Raw genomic sequence first — 26,142 nt, forward strand, 5'->3', positions numbered from 1 at the left:
TTTTACCTTGTTTTCTTTTCATGATAATAGAAACAATCCATCACTCCCACCCAAAATTTCAAAATTTTTACTAAATTCTTTCTTTAAAAAATCAAATTTTTTTCTGAAATTGACTTCTAAAAAATAAATCAAATTATGTAAGGTCTCTACCTCTGAAACTAAGAATACATTATATGTTAATTAATTGAACTTAAATTTTAAAAATGGTGAAAAAATTGTTTTAAATTAACAAAAAAATCAGTATTAGCATTTAGAATTGAAAAACCCCCACAGCTGAGATAAATGATCAAAGGAACCTGTCTGGTTTCACTTAAACATCTGCAGAAAAAACTACGGGAAATGAGCTATGTAATGTATCCATGTGAGAGCTGAATGTGCATATGTACCTGAAAATGTTTAGGGCACATCACACTCCTTACCAGAACTTAAAAGTAAATCATCATATCAAGTAACATTTGCACTAACAAAATTAGGATTTTCAGTCTTCAGAACAGTCAGTGTGAAAGGTCATGCAAAACAGCAATTAAAGTTTCAAGCAAGTCCCCAAATCCCAAGAACCTATTCTAGCACTGTTCCCTTCTGGGATTTTTTTTTTTTTTTCAATTAAAATACAATAGCTGCCTGTCCTTAGAATATTGCAAAATGGGAGCAATAACCTCTCAGACCATGGATTCAGGTTGTGGAATCTCTGGCTTTTGAAAGTGAGTTTAACGTTGAGGTCAAACTACAGAAAACATGTAGAAAATGTGCATCCTTTATCCTAGTCTTCTATTTTGGTTATTAAATGCAAATCTGGTTTATTTTGCTCACCTATATGTGGCCTAATATTACTTAGAATCTCTATGAATAAAATTTAGAATTGGCAGGTGAATTAAATGAAAACCTCAAGGGAAATACACTGCATTACTAGCTGAATCCCCTTAATCAACCTTCCCTAGGCCCAGTCCCTTCCTCATTTTTCACTCATATTTTCACTCTAAAAAATGAGGACTTCTCTTCTCCATGGACAGGGCACATAACATCACACAGTAATCAGGACTTGGACACAACACTCATAGATCAGGAAACAGACTTCGCTGCCTGCTAAACACCAGCCCTTGGCAAGAGTACTCAGGGCATTTGGACTCAGCTGAGGTCAGTCACCTGAGCCCCTGAACGTGAACTTGGTATGGATGCAAAAATCATTTTATCTATAGAGACAGACAGACAGACATAAAATCAGGGGCCCTTAAAATTTCCAAACCATCACCCGGAAAGTCACCACTGTCTTTAAACAGACTGATTTGGAAAACCTCCTATCTCAGAAAGACTGGTTGGTTATGCTGTACTTCAGATTGCTTTAGTCTCCACCCAATCCTGGAGGAAAAGAGTTGGGATGGTTAGGAGGATCCTGCCCCATTTGGTTTTTGTGGGCCAGAAGAAGACAGGAGAAATTTTCTTCAAGTAACATAGGGAACCAAGACCCAAGCCAGTGCTGGCAAGAGAGAGCTGAGGTTTGTGCATCAGAAAGATCACTCTCAAATACCAAGGTCATGGGACCAGAGAGTGTCAGCACTACACAATAAAGTACTTGAAACCAGGCAGGAATGAGACAAGAGTAAAAGCACACTTTGCACAAGCAAGGAAGAAAGGGCGTCCTGGGTGATTTCCCTGAGCTAACTTGGCATGTCTGCAGATTGACCTTCGTATCTAAAGTATGAATGAGCTGAGTGAGCTCAAAGAAAAAAGGAGACACTACTGGCAGCTATGGAAACTTAAGATCCTTCGTTTCCTTAACTGGCTACGTTTTTTTTTTTTTTTTTTACTATTATTATTCCAAGGGAGCTCGGAAACATACCCAGAGGGCCAAGAGTCTGTGCCTTGTGAAGTGCCCGGATGGACAGGTAAATTCAAACGTCCTGATCGTCTTCCTTCTGAGCCATACCAGTAGTTGTTAAAACTGACTTGTTTGACAGAATGAACTCCGTAACATCGAAGGCTACGGAATCTAAGAACACTTTTCATTCAATCACTCCACAAAATAACTTTAGCAGATGCAAAGGTGGGCCTGGCCACACTGATCTCAGCTAAGATCAAAAGGTTTTCTTCTCTGGGCAACCTGCTAGAAACAATACGGACATATATTCCTGACTAAACTCTCTCAAATGATAGACCTGACACGTCTCAATACTAAAATTTCCCTTGTCAAGAAACAAAGCAAGGTTAGTTGCCTAGCTTAACGTATCGAAGAGACCAGCAGTAATGGTCATTTAGCTTTTCCTGGTGATGACACTGATGTCAAACATGCTTGTGAAAAAATTAAATTAAATGTGGAAAATAAGCGACCATTTTACAGGACTTTTAAAGGTATTTTCTCCTTTATCAGCTGTTTGCAATTAAATTGAATGTGTGACAACCTGCAAATCAAGGTGGGGGGAAGAAGGCTTTAGGAACTCTTGAATGGCTTATATAAGCAATCTTCTGTGATCTAAGCTGTTTACTGTTCTGACTGCTCTTTCATGGAGCTCCCCACTGGTTGCATATTAACAAATCTAAGTTTGAAAAACCTGCCTTGCTGCCTTGTGAGGGTTTGAGTACAGGCCCTTGCATTGTTGGTTATAAACAACTATTTGAATACGGCTGGGGTAAGGGTGTGGGTAGGGAGAGAGCCTGCCAGAAAGGGTCATATTGATTAGAGGAAGCTACTTAGACATGTATTCAATTCAACTTAACTCCTTTTACCAGCAAGTGGTTTAAAAAATTGACTACAGTATCTGTAGAATTCTATTCTAGATGTATTGTAGGGTATGCTAAGATATGCCTGTCTCAATAGGATGTTGTAGGTTTAGCCACAGGCCCAGTAACAACTATGGATTGTAGAACAAAACTGCCCATGGCATGGCTCAGGGAGAAGCACTGTGGAGATGGATTCTCACAGGCCCAGATGGGCTACTTCTGTTCTTGCAGCCTTGGGACATTGCTGCCATGATCTGCCAATCCCATCACATAAAATACAGCACATTGAAATAGCTGAAGGTCTCTCCTGAGAAGGGAGATTCACTACCAGAACCCTTGGAATGCTATTTTGAATGAGAACTACAAAACTCTTTATTTAGTTGACTAAGTAAATACAACCCCTAAGTACCCTAGACCAGCTCCTTCCTCAATGAACTATCAGTTTGTGCCTGTGAATACACTGCTGTAGGAAACTTGAGGCTCATCAATTATTCTACTGACCACTGCAGTGCTATATTTTATATGAAACAGAAATTATGTCCACTGCTTTTCCTTTTCACAGTATTGATGGATTAATGATAATAATTACTCTCGTTCCTAGCATCAGTGCTAGGAATCACATGCATTAGCTTACATAATTCTCACAACAACCCAATGAGGTAGTCCTTATAATAATTCCCACATAGAAGAATTTTCCATTTTGAGAATGAGGAAAAGTCAAGTAATTTGTCCTTGGTCACAATGTTAATAAGTAGAACTTGAATAAGAACCCAAGCGCTTCTGACTGCAGAGCCAAACTCCCAACCTGTTGAAAAATCTATCCTCGGGCCCAGCTATTTATTCCTGTAGCCGTCAAGGTTCAGTTACCAAAAAACAGAATCTACTCTGACTAGTTGAAGCCTCGTTGGGAGGGCTGAATAAACAAATTCCAAATGACTTTCCAAGAACAACTTCTAAGCTCTTACTGGAAAACTGGACAACATGGGCCCTACTGCTTCTTTTCAGATCAAGAATCTGCCATTCTAGAATCATACCCCCACTTCCATGATCAGAAACCTGTCTCTACTGTGGCCATCACCAGGGCCAAACCACACCTGCTGCAATTCACACCAGCAAAACAATTGTCCCATCCTCTGCCTTCTGACACACCCAAAGCTGGTGACTGAACACTGGAGCCATACAGAGAACCTCCATAACCCTGCAGTGCTTCCAACAAAGCACAGCCTCCAACACTTCAGCCTTCGAAATCCTGCACACATGCATCCGATGTGATGAACCTAAAGCAAATTCAGACCCCTCTCTAAGAGGGAGATGGGGAATTATGTTTTAGCTTTCCAGTGTCTGCAATACAGGAAAAGCACAAGAGAGGGAGGGTAGGATGGATGTTGAGTTCTAATCCACAATAGCCACTACAAGTTCCAAGGATCTGGATGTCCTGTTGAGGGTTCTCCTGATTAGGGTTGCAAAATACTGTATGCCTAGGAAAAGTTTCCAGAGTTTTCATCAAATTCTCAGAGGTCCATGACCCAGAAAGGGGTCAGATCTACTTTAATATGTCTTTATTAATATGACAACATCTTGAGAACAAGATTAGCACTGTGGAAGGGACTAAGATAGTGATTAAGACAGAAGCTCTCAGGCTCACTAAGTTCAAATTCTGGTTCTACCATTTAGTAGATGTGTCACCTTTGGCAGGTTGTCTGATGCCTTCGTGCCTCAGTTTTTCCTTCTCTAAAATCTGGAGAACAGATTCAACCTAACAGGAGTGTTCAGAAGATTAAGTGAAATAATATGTGTATTCAGAAGAATGCCTGACACTTGAGAAATGTCCCCTAAATGTCAGCTATTGTTACCAGAATAATCCTTGGACAAGATAAATTCTAATCTCAAAAGACTTGCATTCATGCCCATACATAAATTTATTTCCACTTTCATATGCTTATAGAAGAAGTGAGTACTTGATGTCCTGTGGCAGTAAACAGAAAGACAAGCACCCCTTTCTGTAGCGATAACCTCATTCTATTTAAAGAATACATTAATCTAGCAGCTAATTGCTGCCAGGAGGAACAGTTTAAGCCTGTGCCAAAACCAAATTTGCCAGTTTGGGAAGATGTTCTTTGGGACCCACATGGATAATACTTTGAAAGTATTCAAAATGGTAACTCTTAATTATTTGCAGGGGAGTGTATTAATAGTTACATCATCTGGCAGGCCCCTTCAGATACAATTTTACTCAGTCAAATATTCCATACAAGTCTTATTATCTGGGCAAGGTGGATGACTGATAATTCTGGCTGGCAAAAATCTCGCTATCTAATATCCTATCTTCTGTACTTAAAGGAGCAGGACTTACAGGCTTACACAGATTCTGCGCAATCATTTGTGCAAATCTAATAAGGCTTACAAAGAAAAAAGAAGTCTCAGCCCTGCTGGCAGGTGCTCCTGTGAGCCACCTCTGGACAACAGAAACAATGCTCAGTGTTGGCAAGAATGGAAATCAGATCCTTTAATTACGACCATATGTCAACTTCCTTAGTGTCTAAAACGTATGTGACAGCGAACTGCAAGAAAAAGCTACATTTCAGCTATTCATCAGTAACTTCATTGCTCAACTACCTGGCTCCAGTCAGAAGGCTGGTTGACATCAGACTGTAGCACATTAAGAAGAACAATTATGACCAGTGTCAGCGAACACTTAGGGAAATGGGTTCTCTAACATCCTACTGATAGTAAGAATTAGCACACCTTTTCTCATATTGACATGGAGATATTTAACAAAATCTTTAAAAGTCAATACTTATTGACTCACCAATTTCACTTCAAAGAATCTATTCCAAAGAAATAATCTGACAACTACACAAATTATACATACAAGGATGTTCACTTAGGAATTGTTTATAATACAAACAATTAGAAAAGAACTCAATGTTCCAAGTATAAAATTGGTTAAAACAATTATGGCATGGCCTTGGAATGGAATTCTATGCAGTTATTAAAAGGAAAATTTAGATGTATTTAAATATTGACATGAAAAGATGTCTGTGATGTAAATTTCAAAAACCAGGTGCATAGTATAATTTCATTTGTATTTGTGTATATTTATATATAGTATATACATATATGTGAATATATGTATTACATATGTATATATAGTTATATAAATATATATATTTTTTGGTAAGCTATGCACTGAAAGGTTAACAATGGTACCATTGAATGTTTGAGATTATGAGTAATTTTTATTTTCTTCTTGCTACTCTGTATTTTGCTAAAAATTAACAGTATGTATTACTTTGATTAATCAGAAAAAAAGCGCAATTATTAAAAATGCAAGCCCAGATGACAGCACTTTTATCTGAGGACAGTCCAAAACACAAGATTCACAAATCCAGAATCATACAGAATTTCTAAACTCTTTCTTTGTATCTTGTATTAATACAGGAACGGGCAAACACAAATGCCTTAAGACAGGGAGGCAAAGTAAATAAGTGTAGACAAGGTCTGAGGCAATAAAGAAGGTAAGTGACTATGATTAACTACAGAGCACACATCCAGTTCAAAGGCATTCAAATTCAAAAAAATTTCAAAGCACTCAACATGCAGGCTGACTCTGAACAGGAAGCTGCTAATAAGGGCCTTTGCTGTATAAACCTAAACACACAATATATTACTGTAACTCTCACACAGCAACAATTGGACATCACTCTCTCCCCACCTCCTGATGTTGGTTTAAGTGGTATCTATAAAGGAGATCAGCCTTTCATATTTGCAAAATTATCTTCCTAAAATTTAACACGAGAAAAGTTTGTCTCTCTTGATAAACCTGTCTGCCTCCTTCCCTAACAGAATAGAAGCAATGGATTTAATTGGCTTTCCCTTTTTGTTACTTGTTGTTCAAGAAAACTGAGAAACGACCCTTAGCTTAGATTGTTCTGCTACAACTGTCTTCCCCCCCCCCCACTACTTAGTTCTCATTCACTTGCTTTGATGGTTATAGTATATGCGTTACTCTTATATTGGGCTGTATGTCTACACCACTTGCAATATTTCTGAAATTCAGACTGGACAGAGAGAAGTAGAAATAAATTAATATAGTGAAAAAATCAGCACGCAGTACAATAATTGTAATGGCTTGCACACATACTTCATACACTTCGGTATTATCCCTACCTACTGTCCAAATTTTAAACTATAAAATATAAGCTGTAAATAAAATACGGGGAACGTAACAGCTCACATGGAAAAGAATCAGGAAAACAACAAGCAAAAAAAAGAAGCTGAAGGGGGTGTAGGAAGTGGAATGAAAAAAAATGTGCAATAATTGCAGGGTAGAATATGTGCAGTCACCACTGTGCCAAAAATAAGATAAAACAAATAGCATCTTTCTTAGGAAGCTTGTACCCTTACGGGGGACTCAAAGCCTTTCTGGATAAGTGTGTCTGCAGAGTCTACCTTCCATCCCCTTCCAGCCCTGTGCCTGCCCTTCTGCTCCCCCAGGCTTCTCTTCCTGCCTCTGGCTGCTGCTTTTCCACCTCCCCATCAATAACCTCTTTCGCAAAAACCAGAAACAAGAATATAAATATTCCTTAAATGTAAAGTTTTGGAACTAAGATGTTTATTAAAAATTAAAAATTGATGGTAGGTAATTATCAAAATCAAATGTGCTAAGATGAGTCATATTAAAATTAATTATAAATATTTTAAATGGTATTTTAGTCTTACACTTATAAGCTGCTCCTTTTTTAGAAATAGAAATTTCAAGGATCAGTGAAACGCTGGGAAATTCTTTAAAGAAAGCCCTTCTAACAATTCAAGGCACGTGCTGAGTCAAGAGTGCAACTGTGATGGTAGAAAGCTAAGCAACCCTCGGCCCAACCACCAGATATACAAATAGCAAAGTGCATGAACTAGCTTCTTGTTTTTATTACCAAGTGAAATAAATTTCAATTTAGAGAAGTAAAATTCAAATATACCAGTATAAGCTGATTGTTTATAAAAAATACATTCCTTGTTTATTTCTCTTGAACTCTCAGCAACATGGAATAAAACAAAACAGCTCAGAAATTAATAAGACAAGGATCTTACATAATAAATCAGCCCCCACTTCTACTTAGATTGATTTGAACACTTAATTAGTGGCTAGTGGCCAGAAAACTTTAGAAAGTAGTATCATACCAATGCCTAAAGAGCACTTAGGATAAAGGTAAAGCTTTCCAAAACCATTCCAAAGTGTAAAATCAAAGAGAATTTCAAGAGAACTTAATTATTTAGTTGAAGATAATGAGAACAAAGTGTCATGTACTTCTTAAACTACACAAAGTCTGAGGAACAGGCAAAACTTAAGAAAAATGTGCTTTTTTACCCCCCAAAAAAGAAAAGCATAATGGAGTGTCAACAGTGGATATTTCTGAATTGCAGCATCAGCATTCAATAAATATTAAAAGTCACAACGCTTGTGCAGACTGACAATCTAGAAATAATTATTAGAAATAATTACTAGAAATAATTATTAATAGAGCCAGAGAAAAATAGCACTGTCATCATTACCCTAAAACACCAAAGAAAATGAGATACAGTGATGAGAGCATATTTCACTCTTCTAAGACAGTAGAGTGTGGTAGAATCATCGAGTAATGTGGTAGAAACATTAGAAAGTTTCTACCAAAAGTCAGCAAGGTAGATTATGGCACCATAAACCTACCCACTAACTCGCCTTACTAATGTCCAGAATGAATATGTAGAAACCCAGATCCAACAAATTAGCAGCAGATTACAGAGCAAACAATCACATGATGCCTGTAGTCCCATTTAAGTAAAACGCCAGGATGAAAGCGTCTGCCGTGGTGCTGGCAGGGATCCTGAAGCAGCAGCAGCAATCCATAAAAGGCTTCTTAATTTTCTTGTCATTTAAGAATTAAGCCACTTTCAGTTCACACAGATCCTACCAGGTGCACTGAATTGATGTCATTATGAGCCATCAGGAAATACCCACCGAGACCTATACCAACACTGAGAAGTTTTGTTAAACAGCTGTGTGTTTTAATTGATTTGTATTATTTAAAATAGGAACAGTTAAAAGTCAGTTATCGGATGTTGTGGAAAAGAGATGCCTAAAGACTCCAGGGAGACTGAGTTCAGAAGAAAGCCAATCACTGGAACTTCACTTGAGCACTTAAGATTATTACTAGAGGAAGCACAATTAAATCATCAGTTTATCAGCCATCATTATAAATCACCAGGCAACATATCAAGCTTCATTATTTAAGACTCCTTAACCAGTGACTTCCTGCATCACTGAGCGTCAAAAGCAATCTACTCACCAAAAGGAGTACCTAAGGAGTTTTGCTTTTTGTTGTGTTTGAGGGTTTTTTTTTGTTTTTGTTTTTGTTTTCTTTTTGTGTGTTTTTTTACACCTGAGAGATTTATGATGGAAATATAATGAAAACTCACTGAAATTAATTACCATATTTTTGCATGTTTTAGACATGATGAAGTCTTCAAAATGAAATTAATGGTATTTGGGATATGTAAAATATGTATTGCACAGATTCCTCTTAACTCCACTCCCTGCAAATATTTAATCCAGTTCTCTCATGGTACTTGGGTGGGATGACATGAGGAAATACAATGAGATTCTTTCCCACTTTATCCACCCAATCCCTTTCAGTTACTTGCACTTGGACAGCCCTCCCCAGACATGTGGAATCAGAAAACAAAGTACCTCAAAAGTCTTGGTTTCCAAATTTAAAGTGCACAGTTCTGGCATTAGAAAATACCTGCAGGAAGATGTGACACAGGGTGAGCTTTGTATGCAACCCTCTTTTTTCGTCTTCCCACCAACTCTGTGTAGATGCTGCCATTATCTTTAATGGAAAACTAAGACACACAGAGGTTTTGAAATTTGCCCAAGTTCATACATCCAGTGAGTGGTGGTGCTCACTCTGTCTGGTTCCAGCACCTTGATAAAGGCTCTGAAAGAAAGCAAGCCTCCTTGGAAAACGGAGGGGTAGGTCTGGGCATGAACTGCACAATGTGAATGTGCAGCAACCTGTCAAACCAAAAAGCAAGAAGCCATCAGAGCTACTTGGGTTACATCAGAAAAACTCAGGAGCCAACTTAAAGAGACTTTAGAAAAAAAAATTGTATTTAAATTTAATTTTGGTAATAATACACTATAGTGTCTAATTAGTTTCAGGGGTAGAATTCAGTGATTCATCAGTTGCATATAACACCCAGTGTGCATTATATCAAGTGCCCTCCTTCATGCCTATCACCCAGCCACCCCATCCCTCCACCCCCTTCCCCTCCAGCAACTCTCAGTTTCTTGGAGTTAAGAGTCTCATGGTTTGTCTCCCTCTCTGTTTTCATTTTATTTTATTTTTCCTTCCCTTCTCCTATGTTCATTTATTTTGTTTCTTAAATTCCACATATGAGTGAAATCATATGGTATTTGTCTTTGACTGACTTATTTCACTCAGCATAATACCCTCTAGCTCCATCCACATTGTTGCAACAATCAGGCAACAATAAAGATAATCACTATAATGAATTGAAATGCATACAACATTTATAACCACAAGTCCACGAAGATACATCAGAAAACCTTCTTGGTCACCTTAGGATACTAGAGAACCAGCTCTTTCTCTTAAAAGCTAGAACATTTATCCTGCATTTTCTATACAAAGCATACTTCAAGTAACTACGCTGGTGAGGGAAACTGCTGTTATAAAGCAGCCCGACTAATAAATAATGAATGATGGAATTAGAACATCATCATTTGCAACCCCTAATGAGTTAATGGATCTAGGCAATAATCATGAATGGCTGCTAAGATCACAAAAAAGAACGATAACCAAACATGTGCTTCTTGATAGAAGTATCCAGAATCACCTATGAAGTATTCTTGTCCCCAAAAACAAACCTGAATTCGACCAACCCTCCGGATCTAAATACCAGTTTATGGAAAGCTCAGGGAGGAACGTACCAAATAACACCACAGAGATACAATTAGGAAAAAAACAAACAAACAAACAAAAAACAGACTGCAAATATTACAGGACAAACAACCTTGTGTTGTCAACAAAAATTTATGAGGAAAAAAAGAGAGAAAGGAATGAGAATCTTTGTTTTCAAAAGTCTTTTTTTTTTTTTTTTAAGATTTTATTTATTTATTTGACAGAGACAGAGACAGCCAGCGAGAGAGGGAACACAAGCAGGGGGAGTGGGAGAGGAAGAAGCAGGCTCATAGCGGAGGGGCCTGATGTGGGGCTCGATCCCATAATGCTGGGATCACGCCCTGAGCCAAAGGCAGACGCCTAACCGCTGTGCCACCCAGGCACCCCTGTTTTCAAAAGTCTTAAGAGATGTTAACCACTTTAACTTATAAACCTTATTTGAATCCTGATTCATAGAAACTGTAAAAATTTTTTTTAAAAAATGTAGAAATTTAAGCATCAATTCCTTATTTAATGATATTAAGAAATTATTATCAATTTATTGTGATAACAGAAATGTGGTTATGCTTATTAAGAGTCCTTACCTTTTTTCAATTAAACTTTTTATTTTGAGATAACTGTAAATTCCACAAGCAATTGTAAGAAATAATACAAAAACATTATTCATACCCTTCACCAGTTCCCCAGTGGTAACATCTTGCAAAACTATTGTACAATATTACAACCAAGATACTAACGTCGATACAGTCGGATACAGGACGTTTCCATTGCTACAAGTTTCCCTCTCATGTTGTCTTGTATAGCCACACTTTCTTCCTTCCCATCTATAACTCCTTCTCTAACACCCAAAAACCACAAACCCCCTCTCTAATTTCAAAAATGTTAGATTAAGTGGAATCATATACTATGTAACCTTTTGGGATTGGCTTTTAGTACTCAGAATAATTCTTTGGACACTCATCCAGGTTGTTCAGCATATCAATAGTTGGTTCCTTTGTATTACTGAATAGTATTCCCTAGTAAGGATGTACCACTTCATTTAATCTCCGTGGTCCGAAGGACATCTGAGTTGTTTCCATTTGGGCTATTATGGATAAAGCTGCTATAAACATTGGTATAAGGCCCTTGATTTTTAAAGATACACACTTAAATTCGTATGGGTGAGATATGATGTTTAGGATTTTTTTCTAAAAATTCCAGATTGGGTGAAATACTAAAAAAATAAGATTGACCATTAGTTTGTAAATGTATTATACTATTAGCTCTACTTTTGTATATGTTTATAATTTTCCATAATATAAAGTTTAAAAACAAGAAGACAGTAAAAAACAATTACTTATGTGTCCACTTCCACACCCACATACATAAACACACACATCTTCAAGTAAAATTGAAGGTATGCTTTCTTATCTTATGACTTTTAGTCTGTGCCAAGATCACGGGAGTTCTTTACCTAAAACACAGAGCCCACACCTGCAAGTAATCATTATTGTAACATTCACTGTGCCAATTTGGGCAGATCCAACCTAGGCATCTGTTAACTTTCTTTCAGAAGATCTTTATTAGGCTACAGGGTTGAGATAATAGGTAATTCATAATGTTGGACAAAAGCAGGTAAGTAATCACCATAATCAAATGTATGAGATTCATTAGCAGCTTGTCATCAAAAGAGAGGGTTCATGTCTGACATGAACAGGTCCTTATCATCAAGACAAATGCTGAGAGAACAGAAGTGTGATTACTAAAGATGAAGAGCAACAAACTATATGAGCACAATCAAGCCTGAAGATGAAGTGAAATGCATTTTATATTGTGCAAAGGCTGCTTTTGTTTTTAAGCCACTCTGAAGGACAGGATATTATTATGCTCAGTCTGCAAGCTAATGGTTCTTCAGTGTAATTTTGCAAAATGCTATCTACTGTTTGGTGCCACCAATAGTCTATCAGCTCATTCTCTCCTAGTGCCGTATCACAACCTCCCCTTCCCCCAACTGAGAACACTATTTTTTTCTCCACATTTGGTTTTACAAAAATAAAGACCCATTCTCTCAAAGATCTCAAGCAAAGAAGAGAATGTAAATACCAACCCATTAACTAATCTAGGATTAAGAGCCAAGACCGCCAAAGGAGACATTTATGATGACTTCCGAATACCAAGTAATGCAATGGTGACAAGTGAGTTTCCCTGGCTAGGTCTTTAATGCCTGCATATGCCTGTGACGAGCAGTTCTAAAGCTTAAACAAAGTTTGTTGTCAAAAGTGGGATAGATGTCCACAGATCAATCCCCATAAGACAAATCCCAAAGGAACACCAAAATGTTCCAGTTATGTTGTAATCTGGTTATATCAACCATCTCTTCCATTAAGTGAGCCCCCACATTTGGGTGTTAGAAATAATAATGCTCATGGTGATTGGATTTGATCATTACTACTATACTATGAGAGGTAGGAAAAGATGGTCCACTAACAGGCTGTCTACATGACACTTAAGTGTCTACAAATTAAAAGATATTAGTCAATTCCTTTAAAAACAATGTACAGATTGGTTCATTTGGCTGCTTTAGCAACTTAGGAGTTCTACCAATAGAAATCTATTGGCAACATCATATCAGGAAACTAAGAAAATAGAGTTGAGTTCAAAGTCTTGTTCATATGTCACAAGTCAGAACAGAGACACATACAATTAAAACCCAAAATGACATAGATCACCAGGAATTGTGCTATAGGCTTGCACTGAGATTAATAACACGACTGCTAGTGACAGAAAAAGGGAAAGGGTAAGAAATGAGTTCAAGAATATAATGTAAAATGTAAATGAAAGGAAGTAGAAGAAAAAAGGCACTAAAGTTAAACGCAGATGTTATTTTTGGACGTCTTTGCCATCTATCTTTTGCCTCTAACCTTTGCCATCTTCCTTGACTCTTACAACCAAACATTTTCGGGGTCCCGTGGATTCTGACACTACAGTATACATTCTTAGACAGCCTGTGGTCACTGGAAAGACACTGGAAGTTGAAACTCTAGGCACTCACCTTGATGCTTAAAGGTTAATCTAAAACACTTTGCATAAAATAAAATGTTCTTGCCAAAAATCTTTATGATGGATTTCCTTCTCTATCTCATTATTCTTCTTCGGAGCAACCACCCATGCAAGCACCCATGCCTGGTCTACAGAACCGGGATTTCAGAGGGGGCCATTTTTGTGAGCTGAAGCGGTTTCAAGAAAGGAACATGAGAGAACAAAAGGAAATATAAAGACAGAACAAAGGCAACAGGGAAGACAAGTCTGGAAAGAATTCCAAGAACAAACTGCACAGGATAAGCTTGAAAGGACAGGCTGGACCCAGGGAGGGCCCGCCACTGGAGCCCAGGTGAGGCATTTAGACCACATGCCATCGGCCTTTGGACAGCTACTGCAGGTCTGTGCACAGGCAAAACACACCACCATGGTTAGGAGGATGTGACTAATGGCAGGGCAGGGAGGAAGGAGTAGAAGACCAGAGGTGAGAGGCCTTACTAACTGTTGCAGGTGAGGCTAGAGGACTTGATCTAAGCAGGCAATGGTGGGAAGGGAAACGAAAGGATTAACTTGAGGGGCTGTGGGAAATACGCATGTACTTACACCTAGTTCTGTCCTCAATTAAAACCTAGAAAATGGTCATTTGCAGTCGCTGCCAAAGAACTACTCACAAGATGCTAAGGATTCTTACGTTGATTGGGAGGTAAACTGTCATTATTATGATCAAACACATAAGAGGGCATAAAAATTCTAATGGCTGATAAGATCATTTTTAAAGGAAGCTTTGATTAAGCTTAACAGAGGCTGGGAAAAAATAAGATTTTTGATATAAGTAAAAATTATTTTTAAGGAGACCATGATTGGTTGCAAGGTGATGAGTATTTTTAAATTTCTAAAATAATTAACTGCTGATTTTAGCAAGGCAGTAATAATGACTTATATGATTGACAGATCTATTTTTCCCTACTTTTGCAAATCTACTTTTTATATCTACTTTTGCAGATGTATTTTCTCTACTTTTTTCAGATCGCTATTGCAAACCTATTATTAATCAAAAGGTTTTTTGTTTTTTTTTTTTTGCAAATGTACCTATGAGCAAAACTCTGAAGCATCGTAGGTGACACAAGCTAAATCACGTACTTCTTAGTGAATATGCCGACTTAGTTACTGTTCTCACTACTTAATACATTTTCATTGAGCACTCACTGTATGGTAAGTACTGTGCCAGTGCTGGGTGTACAATAAAGAGAGAAAAAGGGATGCCTGGGTGGCACCGTCAGTTAAACACCCAACTCTAGGTTTTGGCTCAGGTCATGATCTCAGGGTTGTGATATCCAGCTCAGTGCAGAGTCCGCTTGAGAGTCTCTCTTCCCCTCTCCTCCCACCAACTCATGCTCTCTCTCTTTCTCTCTAAAATAAATAAATAAATAAATCTTTAAAAACAGAGAGAGAGAGAGAGAGAGAAAACGAGGTTCTGCCCACATGGGAATGCACAGTATGATGACAAAGAAAGACATTAAAAAAAAAACTATCCAAATATATAATTTAAAATTGTGATAAGCACTATAAAGGAAAACTACAAGTTGCCTTGAGAGCTTGTAACAGGGAGGAGAAACCAACTCTGGGGCTGAGAAGGTGTTTTAAAGGAAACTGTCTTTGAACTGAAATCTGTAAGGATGTAGAGGAATGAAACAGGAATAAAGGAGAGGAGAGAGAACTAGAAGAAAAGATGAGCAGAGGGAAAGAATCACATATAATAAAACAAAAATACTCTTTAACCTGTTGGGTAATGGTGTCCCATGGCTCCTGCAGCAGCCGTGTCTTATAACACTCATGGATTCCTTCCCATATGTCCTTCAGAGCTAAAGGCTTTCCATCTGCAAAAGTGCATGGCAAAGACTGTCAGTCAGTAATCCATTTGACACAATGGTGTTTGGTGTTTATCTAAAACTGCCAGAAGAATGTTATGATTTTTTTAAAAATCTTTGCTAGTACACATATTACTTATATATCAAAAGACTGCTATATGAATTACTATTTTCTTCCTGAGGGAAATTTAAACATTCAAGCTTCTCTCCTTTGTAACCATCTAGCAGTTAAATTATCTGCTCATTCATTGCCTGTAGGAATTCTGCAAAATAAAATCCAAATGTATTTTAGAGAGAACTGATAGATACAAGCATAGGCAAAGGACCAGGTAGATAGACTCTCATATTCACAAGGGTACACTATGAATACCTCTGAAATCTTAATACTTCCTCCAGTTCTTAAATCAAAGACTGTACGTACACGTGCTTTCACTCTCTCATTGACTATCTGCAATGTTCAAATCACTCTGTTGAGTACCATGAGGAATAGAGAAAAGGAAAGCAGACAATTTTTCCTAGTAAGAAGCCTACCATTTACTAGGGAAACTATGACAAGTATATCAATAGTATACTAATACTAAAATACTAGGTGGAAAGTGGTTGCTGCCAAGAGGAAAACTGCAGTTCTAGGACAGTCCAGAGGAGGGAGACATTAACATCTGGTGTTCGTGGCAGGTGGAGAAAGGGAATTGTTAAGGGTGGAGGGACATGAGAAGAAATTGGCATGAAGAGGTTAGGAAAACGTCAGGTGAACAAAAATTCTCTTTTTCTTTCTTTAAACAATTCAACAATTCACCTATATTCATAACAGTCACAACAATTCACTTATATTCATAACAATCCAATAATGTGTTTTAGGAAGAGCATGACGGAAAGTAGAGAAATAGGTATCTAAATTTGTAAAATAAAGTAGAAAGAAGAAATTACCTAAAGACTTTGAAACTGCGCACTGCTGGACAGAAGGTGGTCTTACTAGTAGAATTAAATGCTGCTTGGCCCATTCAGGGCTATCAAGTCCTCAGAACTTATGGGTGTGCTCCCTTCCTTAGGCAAGTGGACAATAGCATTTAAAGAAAGCTCCTCAGGGGCGCCTGGGTGGCTCGGTTGGTTGAGCGGCTGCCTTCGGCTCAGGTCATGATCCCAGAGTCCCGGGGTCGAGTCCCACATTGGGCTCCCTGCTCGTCGGGGAGCCTGCTTCTCCTTCTCCTGGATGCCCCCCCCCCAACTCGTGATCACTCTCTCGCTATCTCTCTCAAATAAATAAATAAATAAAATCGTAAAAACAACAACAACAACACTACAACAATCTCACTCCTGAGAGCTTAAAAAAAAGAAGGAAATAAAGCTCATCAGTATATCAAATCATTAGACCCAAAGAAGTATTTGGTCATCAAGTGCAATAAAACTTAAGGAAATAATCTATCCCAACCCCTCCCCTCCACCAAGCAAAAGGTATTGCACCCAGATTCATGGAATTTAAGTAGACATGTAGACTGCAGGAGAAGAGTATTAGACCTGGAGCCCGGGCTGAGTTTGAATTCTGGTGTCGGCACTTATTCTCAACTGCAAGTTATTTGGCTTTCAACTCTACCTGTAAATGAGTATAATCATCCTTTTCAAATCCTGTTCATGTGAACGGGCCTGCATCAGTGAACACACCCAGGACTGTGCCAGGCACACAGTCAGAGCTTAATACCTAGTAGCTATCTCCTCCCAGCCCCCACCGCACCACTCCAGTACTTCTCATACTGCAAAGCTAAAAGATTCACTTACAGACCACTATTTCTTAGAATTTTCTCAAGTTTCTACACCATGCACATTGTGTTTGATGATATAATATACTAATACCAGAGGCAGGGCATTTCTCATGTTTGACCTGAAAAGTGTGAACTTTTCCTCAACCTTTATTTTCAATAAATAGCAATAGAATATTTTGATACATTTTCAATAAGTATCTTCATCTTGGCATTTATCTGGCGGCAGGAGACCATTAACTTGTGATAAATAGTTTTATTCCATTGACATTTCCATGTCTGTAAAATGAACAAGATTTATTCATCCAATTAACATTTGAATGTCATGTTTAGGTACAAGTTAAAAACAAGCTGCCTTCAGTATCTGTGTTATATTGTTTTCTGAACACATTTACAGAGCAGGGCCAAACTTTGCCCTTAAGATAGGCACTACATACCTTCAAAATACACACACGCACCCGCGCGTGTGGGTACTGATGTTAGAAGAGCGGAATACGATCTTTAGTACTTCAATGTCAAATGGTAAACCAAATAATCAAATTACAAAAAGATGACATGCTTTTAAAATAATTTTCTGATGTTGAAGTTGTAAGACATCAAGTTGTAGGGTAATAAAACGTTAGAGCTGGTATAATTAAGACGACCAAGGGCTTGGGAAACACATATCAGCCAAAATTAGGCAGCCAGTTCATGACTGCACTGGAGCTGAAGTTCAAGTCTCTGTGCCCTTCCCGCCATTCCCTGCAGCCTCTGAGGGTGGAGACTGCACCTATCCTTTCGCCACTGCAGCCCTGCAGGGTAGTTCCAAGCCCCACTCACACACTGCAAATGCTTTATATTTACCGAGTAAATGATAAATGAAAGGACGCCCTCCTTAACTTTATTTTCTCTAAGACAGAAAAAGGCTTTGCAGACTTAGAGAAGAATTCTGGGTTTAATATCTGGCCATCAATAATGATTTTAATCTTACTCCTTAAAATATTTCAGCCTACAATCTAAGGATGGAGTAAGTGGTTCGGGTATTACCACTGACAAAACCCTGTATACTCTGCTGGAACCATTCATGCAAAATGCAATAATCAGCAGCTAGCAACAATGTGGAAAGACCCAGAACAAATGTAACAGAATATTTTCATCAGATTTGATGCTAGAATTGAGGGTGTGTGACATATATTTTCAGATAACCTCAAATTTACAGGAAAATAGTTAACATCTTACGATACAGGAATTAAAAAAATGATCTGGTCAACTTAAAATAACAGATAATTATAGAGTTAAAATTAATAAGTTCAAAACATAAAAAGATGCATCATGCTCCTACATGCATGTTTGTGAGAGTGCTATCCACTTGCTAGAAAGAGTGTTTTCTAAGTGAATAGATGTGAATGCATTCCGCAATGCATTTACAGACTGTCTAAAAATGCATGTATTAATGATGATCAAACAAGCACTTGTGCAAGCTACTTTGATGAGAGTGCCGATATCTCCAGCTTCTGCTGACCATCTACACCGCAGACCATCTGGGTAATACACCTTTTTTTCTCACAGACAGATATGACAATAATGACTGTGATGTGGGTTCTTTTCTCCAAGCCTTTATCATCTTGTCCAGTTACAGTTCATGCTTCACGATCAAAGACATACAAAAGTTAGTTTTGTGATCTTTTATGCTAAAACAAAAAATTTGTACCTAATCAGCAATATCTCCAAAACCATGCCATACACTATTGACACACAAAATACATTCAAAACATTACTGTGATTCTAAGTATTTCAAAACCAAATGGAATCTTCAGAAATTCCACTGAAACCATTAAATGGAGATCAAATATATTTCAAAAATCACATCATAAAAGTGGAGCTTAAATATTGCAGAAATTTGAAGACAACTTTGTGATTTTGAATCTATCTATTTATGAAAACCAAAGACTCAAAACTTTAACTTAAAATTAAATTGTGGGCATAAACAAATACTTGGTTAAGCTCATGAAACACATTATTATGTGCCTTCATGTTCAGTTGAAGGTATCTTCAATCAGAAACTTAAAGCCCTGTTAAAAGGGTCTATTTTTTTCCATCTGGCCTCAGTCAGAGGTGACATAAGCATACTCAATCAACAACTCCCTAGTTTTAGACCCAAGATATTCGATAGCACCAATTTTAACATGCTTAGAAATCTCATTAATCACACTGAGGCTGAGAAGCTCAGTAAAATCCCCTGCATACTTGAAAAATTGAAGCAGAAGCTGGAATAATTTCAGCAGCAACCCACAAGGTAAGCATGGTAAATTAAGGCCATTTATTTAACAAGTGTTTACTGAATGCCTACTGTGTGCCTCTATCTCCTGGAATGATAATACACATTTGAGCTAAAGGAATAGTCTGTCAGCAACCTAGAATGTCAATGATAAAAGAAGAAGAGATATTGGATGAAAAATAGAATAATTAAAAAGTACAATCTTTAGCAACTCCCAGTAGCATTTAACAATTTTCATATAAAATCTCTCAATTGAATAATAACCTACATGTCAAGTAATCTATATATTACTCAAAATGTGCAGCTCTCTAAATTAAATTTCTCAGGGCTATTAGTTTTCATGAATCAAATAACAGCATGAGAGATTTCACTGGTACCACCTAACTCCAGTGCAAGCATGCTGAAGTCACCTTTATCCTAGTGTGCGTGGTTTCACTAAAATTTCCTAAATCCTAAAATGAAGATTACAGAGAATATATCTTATTTACAGCAAGTTTAAGAATAATGTTCTGAATGTGGTCACTAGAAATAAAAAGGAAAGGGTGGGGGGCGCCTGGGTGGCACAGCGGTTAACCGTCTGCTTTCAGCTCAGGGCGTGATCCCAGCGTTCTGGGATCGAGTCCCACATCAGGCTCCTCCGCTATGAGCCTGCTTCTTCCTCTCCCACTCCCCCTGCTTGTGTTCCCTCTCTCGCTGGCTGTCTCTCTCTGTCAAATAAATAAATAAAATCTTTAAAAAAAAAAAAAAAAGGAAAGGGTGGATTATTCACAATGAAATATGTCATTATTCAATATATTGTCTTCAAGAGAGCTTTGACAGATATAAAAATCCATGTCATACTCCACAGTAAGGCAGAGATGATGCCCCACCAAAGGGGAAAATTCATTTTGCTTCAGTGAGAAAATTACTTTGTGATATGAAATGAGTGTTAATTGTTCGTGTACAATCATATCAGTTACTATGCTGCCTAATTCTGTATTTTTTATTTATCTCTACATTTTTAGCACTTTATATCTTTATCAATCTCAGGAAATCTGAATGAAAATTCCAAAAATACAGATTATGGCTACTTCTCTTCATTTACATATGACATTGGTTAACTTGTATGTTTCCTGAATTTTGGTTACTGTATCATGCAGTAAAGAAAAAATGGGCTAAAGAGTTTGAATCTCAACCCCATAGTTTTCTATGTACCTTCGAATACATCATTTAACCCATCAAGCACTCAGTTTTTATGTACGTGCACAAGGATAATAACAGCTCCTATCTTACACTGTTATTGTGAGGATCAAAATATGTAACACAGCTAGGATTACTGAAGGGCACTACATGCCAAGCCCCATTTCATGTATTAGCTCACAAACCTCAAAACTCTATGAAGTAGGTACTACTACTACTACTACTATTATTCTTATCTCAACTTTTTTTTTCAGACAAAAGAAAGGAAAACAAAAAGTTCAATAATTGCCCCAAGGACATGCATTTAGTTAGTAGCACAACTGGGAATCAGAACCAAGGCTTTCTGGCTCCAGACCCTGCACTTTCACCACTACACTCAACGTCTCTGTACCCAGGAGCTCTCTGCAAACCATTTAAAACAATGCACAAGTATTAGTAGTGCTGTTGCTGTCATCACTAGCAGTCTCCACCAACTCTGCCTAACCTAGGAGTATCTAGAACTTTGTCTTTCCTGGGTTTCTTACCAGGCTGGCCTGCCCTTTCGCTCATCACTGCATGGACAAATCCCAAGTCCAGCCACGTCTCTCTTGATCACTCCAGCTCAAGATAATCTCTGTTCTCTGAGCCCTGGTAGCAGTTTTGTTCGCCAGCTTTATTGAGATAAAATGGACATATAACTTGTGCAAATTTAAGGTTTACAACATGATTTGATAAATGTGTCTTATTAGGAAATGTTTACCACAAAATGTTAGTTATCACACCCAGCACCTCACATAGTTACCATTGTGTGTGTGTGTGTGTGTGTGTGGTTAGAACACTTAAAATCTACTCTCTTAGTAACTTTTAAGTGTCTGATACAGTATTGTTAATTATAGATTCCCAAAATTTACTCATCTTATAAATGAAAACTGTATTCTTTGACCAACGTTTCCTCATTTCCCCTATTGCCCAGCCCTTGGCAACCACCAATCTACTCTGCCTGGAGGCAGTTTTTGCCTCTGTTATGGCTCTTAATATATTCTACTTGTTACAGTGAATTTCCCTCACTAGACAGTATGCTCCTTGAGAGCATCAACCATCTCTGATTTCCTTTGTTTGTTTCTGTATTCCACAGATATCTTCATGTTTTATGCACAAATATTTTCCAATGGTTGGATAGATGAACATTCAACATTATTTCTAGAGCAAATAGCATGATTATTTTTTTTAAAGATTTTATTTATTTGACAGAGAGAGAGAGACAGCGAGTGAGGGAACACAAGCAGGGGGAGTGGGAGAGGAAGAAGCAGGCTCCCAGAGGAGGAGCCTGATGTGGGGCTCGATCCCAGGACTCTGGGATCACACCCTGAGCCGAAGGCAGATGCTTAACGACTGAGCCACCCAGGTGCCCCAAATAGCACAATTATTACTAAGAATAAAGACTGAACAATCATGATAAAAAAAATCATGATTTACATTTTTAAAAAAACCATACTTACATAAACCCATAGTATCGAGTAGATGAAGACATAGCGGATGTTTGATTTTTCAGTATCCAAACATACTTTCAATTTGGGAGCGAAATTCCAAAATAAGTAGAAGGAGGAGCCCCATTTTCACCACTAAAGCCAAAGGGAGGCAGACATTCCATAATCTTGTCATTCTAATGCATTCAGTTGGCTCTAAGTTCTACCTTTCCAATAAGTCCTTTTCTACTTATCATGGTCAGGTCCAATTATTAGGGGCACCTAATACATGGACCTAAAGAGCTCTGCTTTGATACTTTAAAGAAGGAGAAAAGCAGTGATCTAGTTTCAAGTTGAGCACTGATATTTTCAGCAGATTTGGAAAATAGGTTAATGAGTTTCTGTATTGTGCACACAGTAGGCACTCATGTATGTTTATTGGATGTTTCTATTTTTTAGAAGATTTTATTTATTTGAGAGAGAGCATGAGAGAAAGAGAGAGAGAGAGGACAAGTGGTGGGGAGGGGCAGAGTGAGACAGAGTAGCAGACTCCCCCTAAGCAGGGAGCCCAAAGCAAAGCGGGACTCCATCCCAGGACCCTGGGATTATGACCTGAGTCAAAGGCGATGCTTAACCAACCAACTCACCCAGGCACCCCATGGATATTTCGAATAGGAACCATTTTGCTAAGAGTAAGCAAAGAAATGTTTCTTCCTCATGGAGCACAACACAAACATTCATCTACCCAGGAAAGCTAAGATATAGTGTCTCGCAGGTAGGAAAATAAATTTACCTTTTCATGTCCTCTTCCTGGCCTTGAATCCACTTAAAATCTGTTGCTTTTTTAATATATGGTGTTTTGCACTAACAGAGGTTGGAATAAACCTTTCAGCTAATTAGTTCTCCCTATTGTTTTGTTTCACATTTCTCTAGCATTTTTTCTTTAAAACATTTTTAAACCAGGGTTTGATTTTTCAATGGGATTCTATTCCCATCCTATGTTTTAAACAAGCATCTAACTCCCCATACTATTTCAAACATTTACATGGTTCAACAAATAATTCTTGTTAAATTTCCTCTATTGTTTGGATTTTTCAATTTGAATATCTTTGTATTAGTTAAATAATTTTTCATTATTTTTTCTTAATAACATTCACTGTTGGCTCTTAAATTTGAATTCAAACCCCAGAATCTCCTTTTAATGCACCAAATTCATGTTCCATTCCATTCTCATATCTTTATAACTTTGTATAAGTATACATGGCACATATGAACTTTCTTAAAGATTCTCTACAATCAAATAAGACTCTAAATTAAATTATCTGTCAAATCATTTTCTATGTTCTGCTCATTGTAATAATTAACTAGAATCATTTTTGCCTCAATCTTTAAGGACCTCTCTAACCCACCTTTTCTTTCCTGTTCAACAAGCTGCCTTAACTCTCACTGTGCTGGCAACCCCTTCCAATCCATTATCTCTTTCCTAATTTGACCTCAACATATCTTTCCAAACATCTCTTCCTCAGTTCATCTTAAGGAAACCTTTACACCAAACTGGCCTCTCGCTGTTCCCCACATATGCCATGCTCTCTCCAGCCCTACAGCTTGGCACTCACCCTCCTTCTCCTCTCCATTGCTTTCATCCAGCCTCTTCAGAAAAGCCAACCTGTTACCTTCCCTTGCAAGTTGTTGGACAGAGCTGTGGATTTTTTACTTTTATTCTCCAACTTCCTCCAACACCATCCTTCTGTTTTCCTGCTATTCTCTTCTATGCACTCCCAAAAGTTCCTCTTGTTCCAGACCATGTTGAACAAGTCTCTTCTTCCTCCTCCTTGATGACTTATACACCTCTCTAAGTCCAAACTTTCCATTATTCTTCCTTTATGCTGGCCTTTATCATGCTTTGCCTTTGAGAGATAATTATTTTTTGGCTATTTCTTTCTCCCTGTTCCTCGATGAGCATCCTCTAGGCATATAACAATTGAACAAATCTTCCACATGAAATATCTGGGTTACATTTTTAATTCTATACTCTTACTCCCCGGGCCAATAATAGAATGGATCTCCAGAAAGAACAGACATTCAGTTGCTGAATGGAAGAAATGCTTCCTTCCCTATTCAAAAGCAGCCCTTCTGACTAATTAAAGAAATATGTCAAAACAGTTCCCAAGAAGAACCCATATGTCAGCCAAAGAATTAAATATTTTGAAAATGAGAAGAACCACTTGGTCTATTTTTCAATAGAGATTGAGAACAAAGGAAAAGAAGAAAGACAAGGCAGGAATAAATCAGAATTCAAGCTGAAATAAATATAGAAATCTCTAGTTGTAATGAAAGGGAAAACTATGTAAGCTTAGGTCTCTGGTGAAGACCTAAGACATTATGTATATAGCTGAGGTTTTTTTACTACATTTCTAACACTTGCCACCAGCTTTTGACCAAAACCAAGCCCTCAAAAAGGAAAAATGGGACATAAAAAGTGCTAGAATGATGGGCAATAGACAAAGCCTTTTGCATGATACAAATACTTCTTTAAAACAGTGAACTTCAAAAAAAAAGTTGGGGGGGGTAGAAACAATGAACACTGAAGGTGTCAGTGTTTCGTGAGAATGGACTTCATAAACTACAAAGCACTATTTGAATATAAGCTATTTATTACTACTTGACAGGAATGTAGTTACCTCTTACCAACTGCTGGGTAACAAACGGTATTAAGTTCGGCCCACTACTTCTTCCAAACTTCAAATGGCAAAAGTATTTGGGAAAAAAGAGAATACTGGGAAGGACTTATTTCTCTTCTTAAACCCATGTTATCCCCTAGGGAACTGGGCTCCTAAATGTTCAAATAGTAGGAATGAGAGATACTCGGCAGCAGAATGCGGTGCAATTTGGCTGCGTGCCTTCAAGGATCGAATAAAAATATATGTTTACAGAAGTGGGGCAGTTGCACAGCTAGTCTGGATGCCCACCCTTTGAGTACTCAAGACGTGCCATTTTCCTTAGTCCACTACTTCTGCAGTCTATAAGAAGTATCAAGATAAAGAGTAAAGGTATATAGATGGGTCCTCAGCTTCCTGGAGACAACGGCATCACTTTCTTCCTTTTAACCCATCAGAGCAGTTCAAATAAGGCGCCATCACAATGTTTCCATCTTTGGGTTGTATGCAGAAATGGTTAGAAATTCCTCATCATTGGTTCATTCAATAAATACTTGTTGATACGATACCACAGCAGATACTGTGGCTATCAAAATGAGTAAAACAAATAACGAATGTCACATGTGTATTACACACACCCACTGCCATGAATAAAGGTTATCACTTTGTAGGTTGTAGGTACTCACTATGAATTTCCTCCCTCTCTCTTTTTACCTTATAGCTCCATTTTCTCGCTTACCATTTTACAGGGGACAAGCAAATAAATAATTCTGTTATAGTGAAACTTGTGATATTGTATGTGATAGGATGTGAAACGATGTGGTGTGATATGATATTACATGGGAGTGACAAGAGCACATGCCATGTTAGCTGAGTCCTAGGCAATAGTTTGCCTGGTGGACACTGGCCAATATAGAGGAATAAGAAATAATCACAAATCAATGGATTTGCATTTCAAGAAACACAATAAATATTTCTTCTGGAATCAAAACCAGTTGATAAAAGGTCATGTCAATTTAAATGGGAATGACTACTACTAATTGCTTTACTTAAAAAAAAAAGGGTAGCAGAAGAAAATCAGAGCAGAGAAACTAATTTTTACTAACAATCAAATGCAAAAGAAATTCTAAATATCTGTCAAAAACAGGGCTAAGTGAACTATTTCTGAAGCAACAAAAAAGACCCCTGAGCAAGAAATTTTTATAATCATCCTCTTTCTAGGTCGGAACTCTGTTAGAATGAGACAAAGAAAAATCTGGACCTGGAATCAGAGGAAGACGTTAGGAATCCGTTC

General features: G+C 37.7%; 1 protein-coding gene across 1 annotated transcript in view; it reads right to left on the reverse strand.

Annotated features, from left to right (window-relative positions):
- The window catches only part of ATG10 (autophagy related 10), a 241,794-nt gene that overhangs the window by 48,264 nt on the left and 167,388 nt on the right, over window positions 1-26,142 (reverse strand). The window contains 1 exon segment of the mRNA XM_008711050.2: window positions 15,468-15,565. Coding sequence (XP_008709272.2) covers window positions 15,468-15,565 — 98 coding nt within the window.

This window comes from Ursus maritimus, unplaced genomic scaffold (genome assembly GCF_017311325.1).
Source record: "Ursus maritimus isolate PB19 unplaced genomic scaffold, ASM1731132v1 scaffold_5, whole genome shotgun sequence".
NCBI classification, from domain to species: domain Eukaryota; kingdom Metazoa; phylum Chordata; class Mammalia; order Carnivora; family Ursidae; genus Ursus; species Ursus maritimus.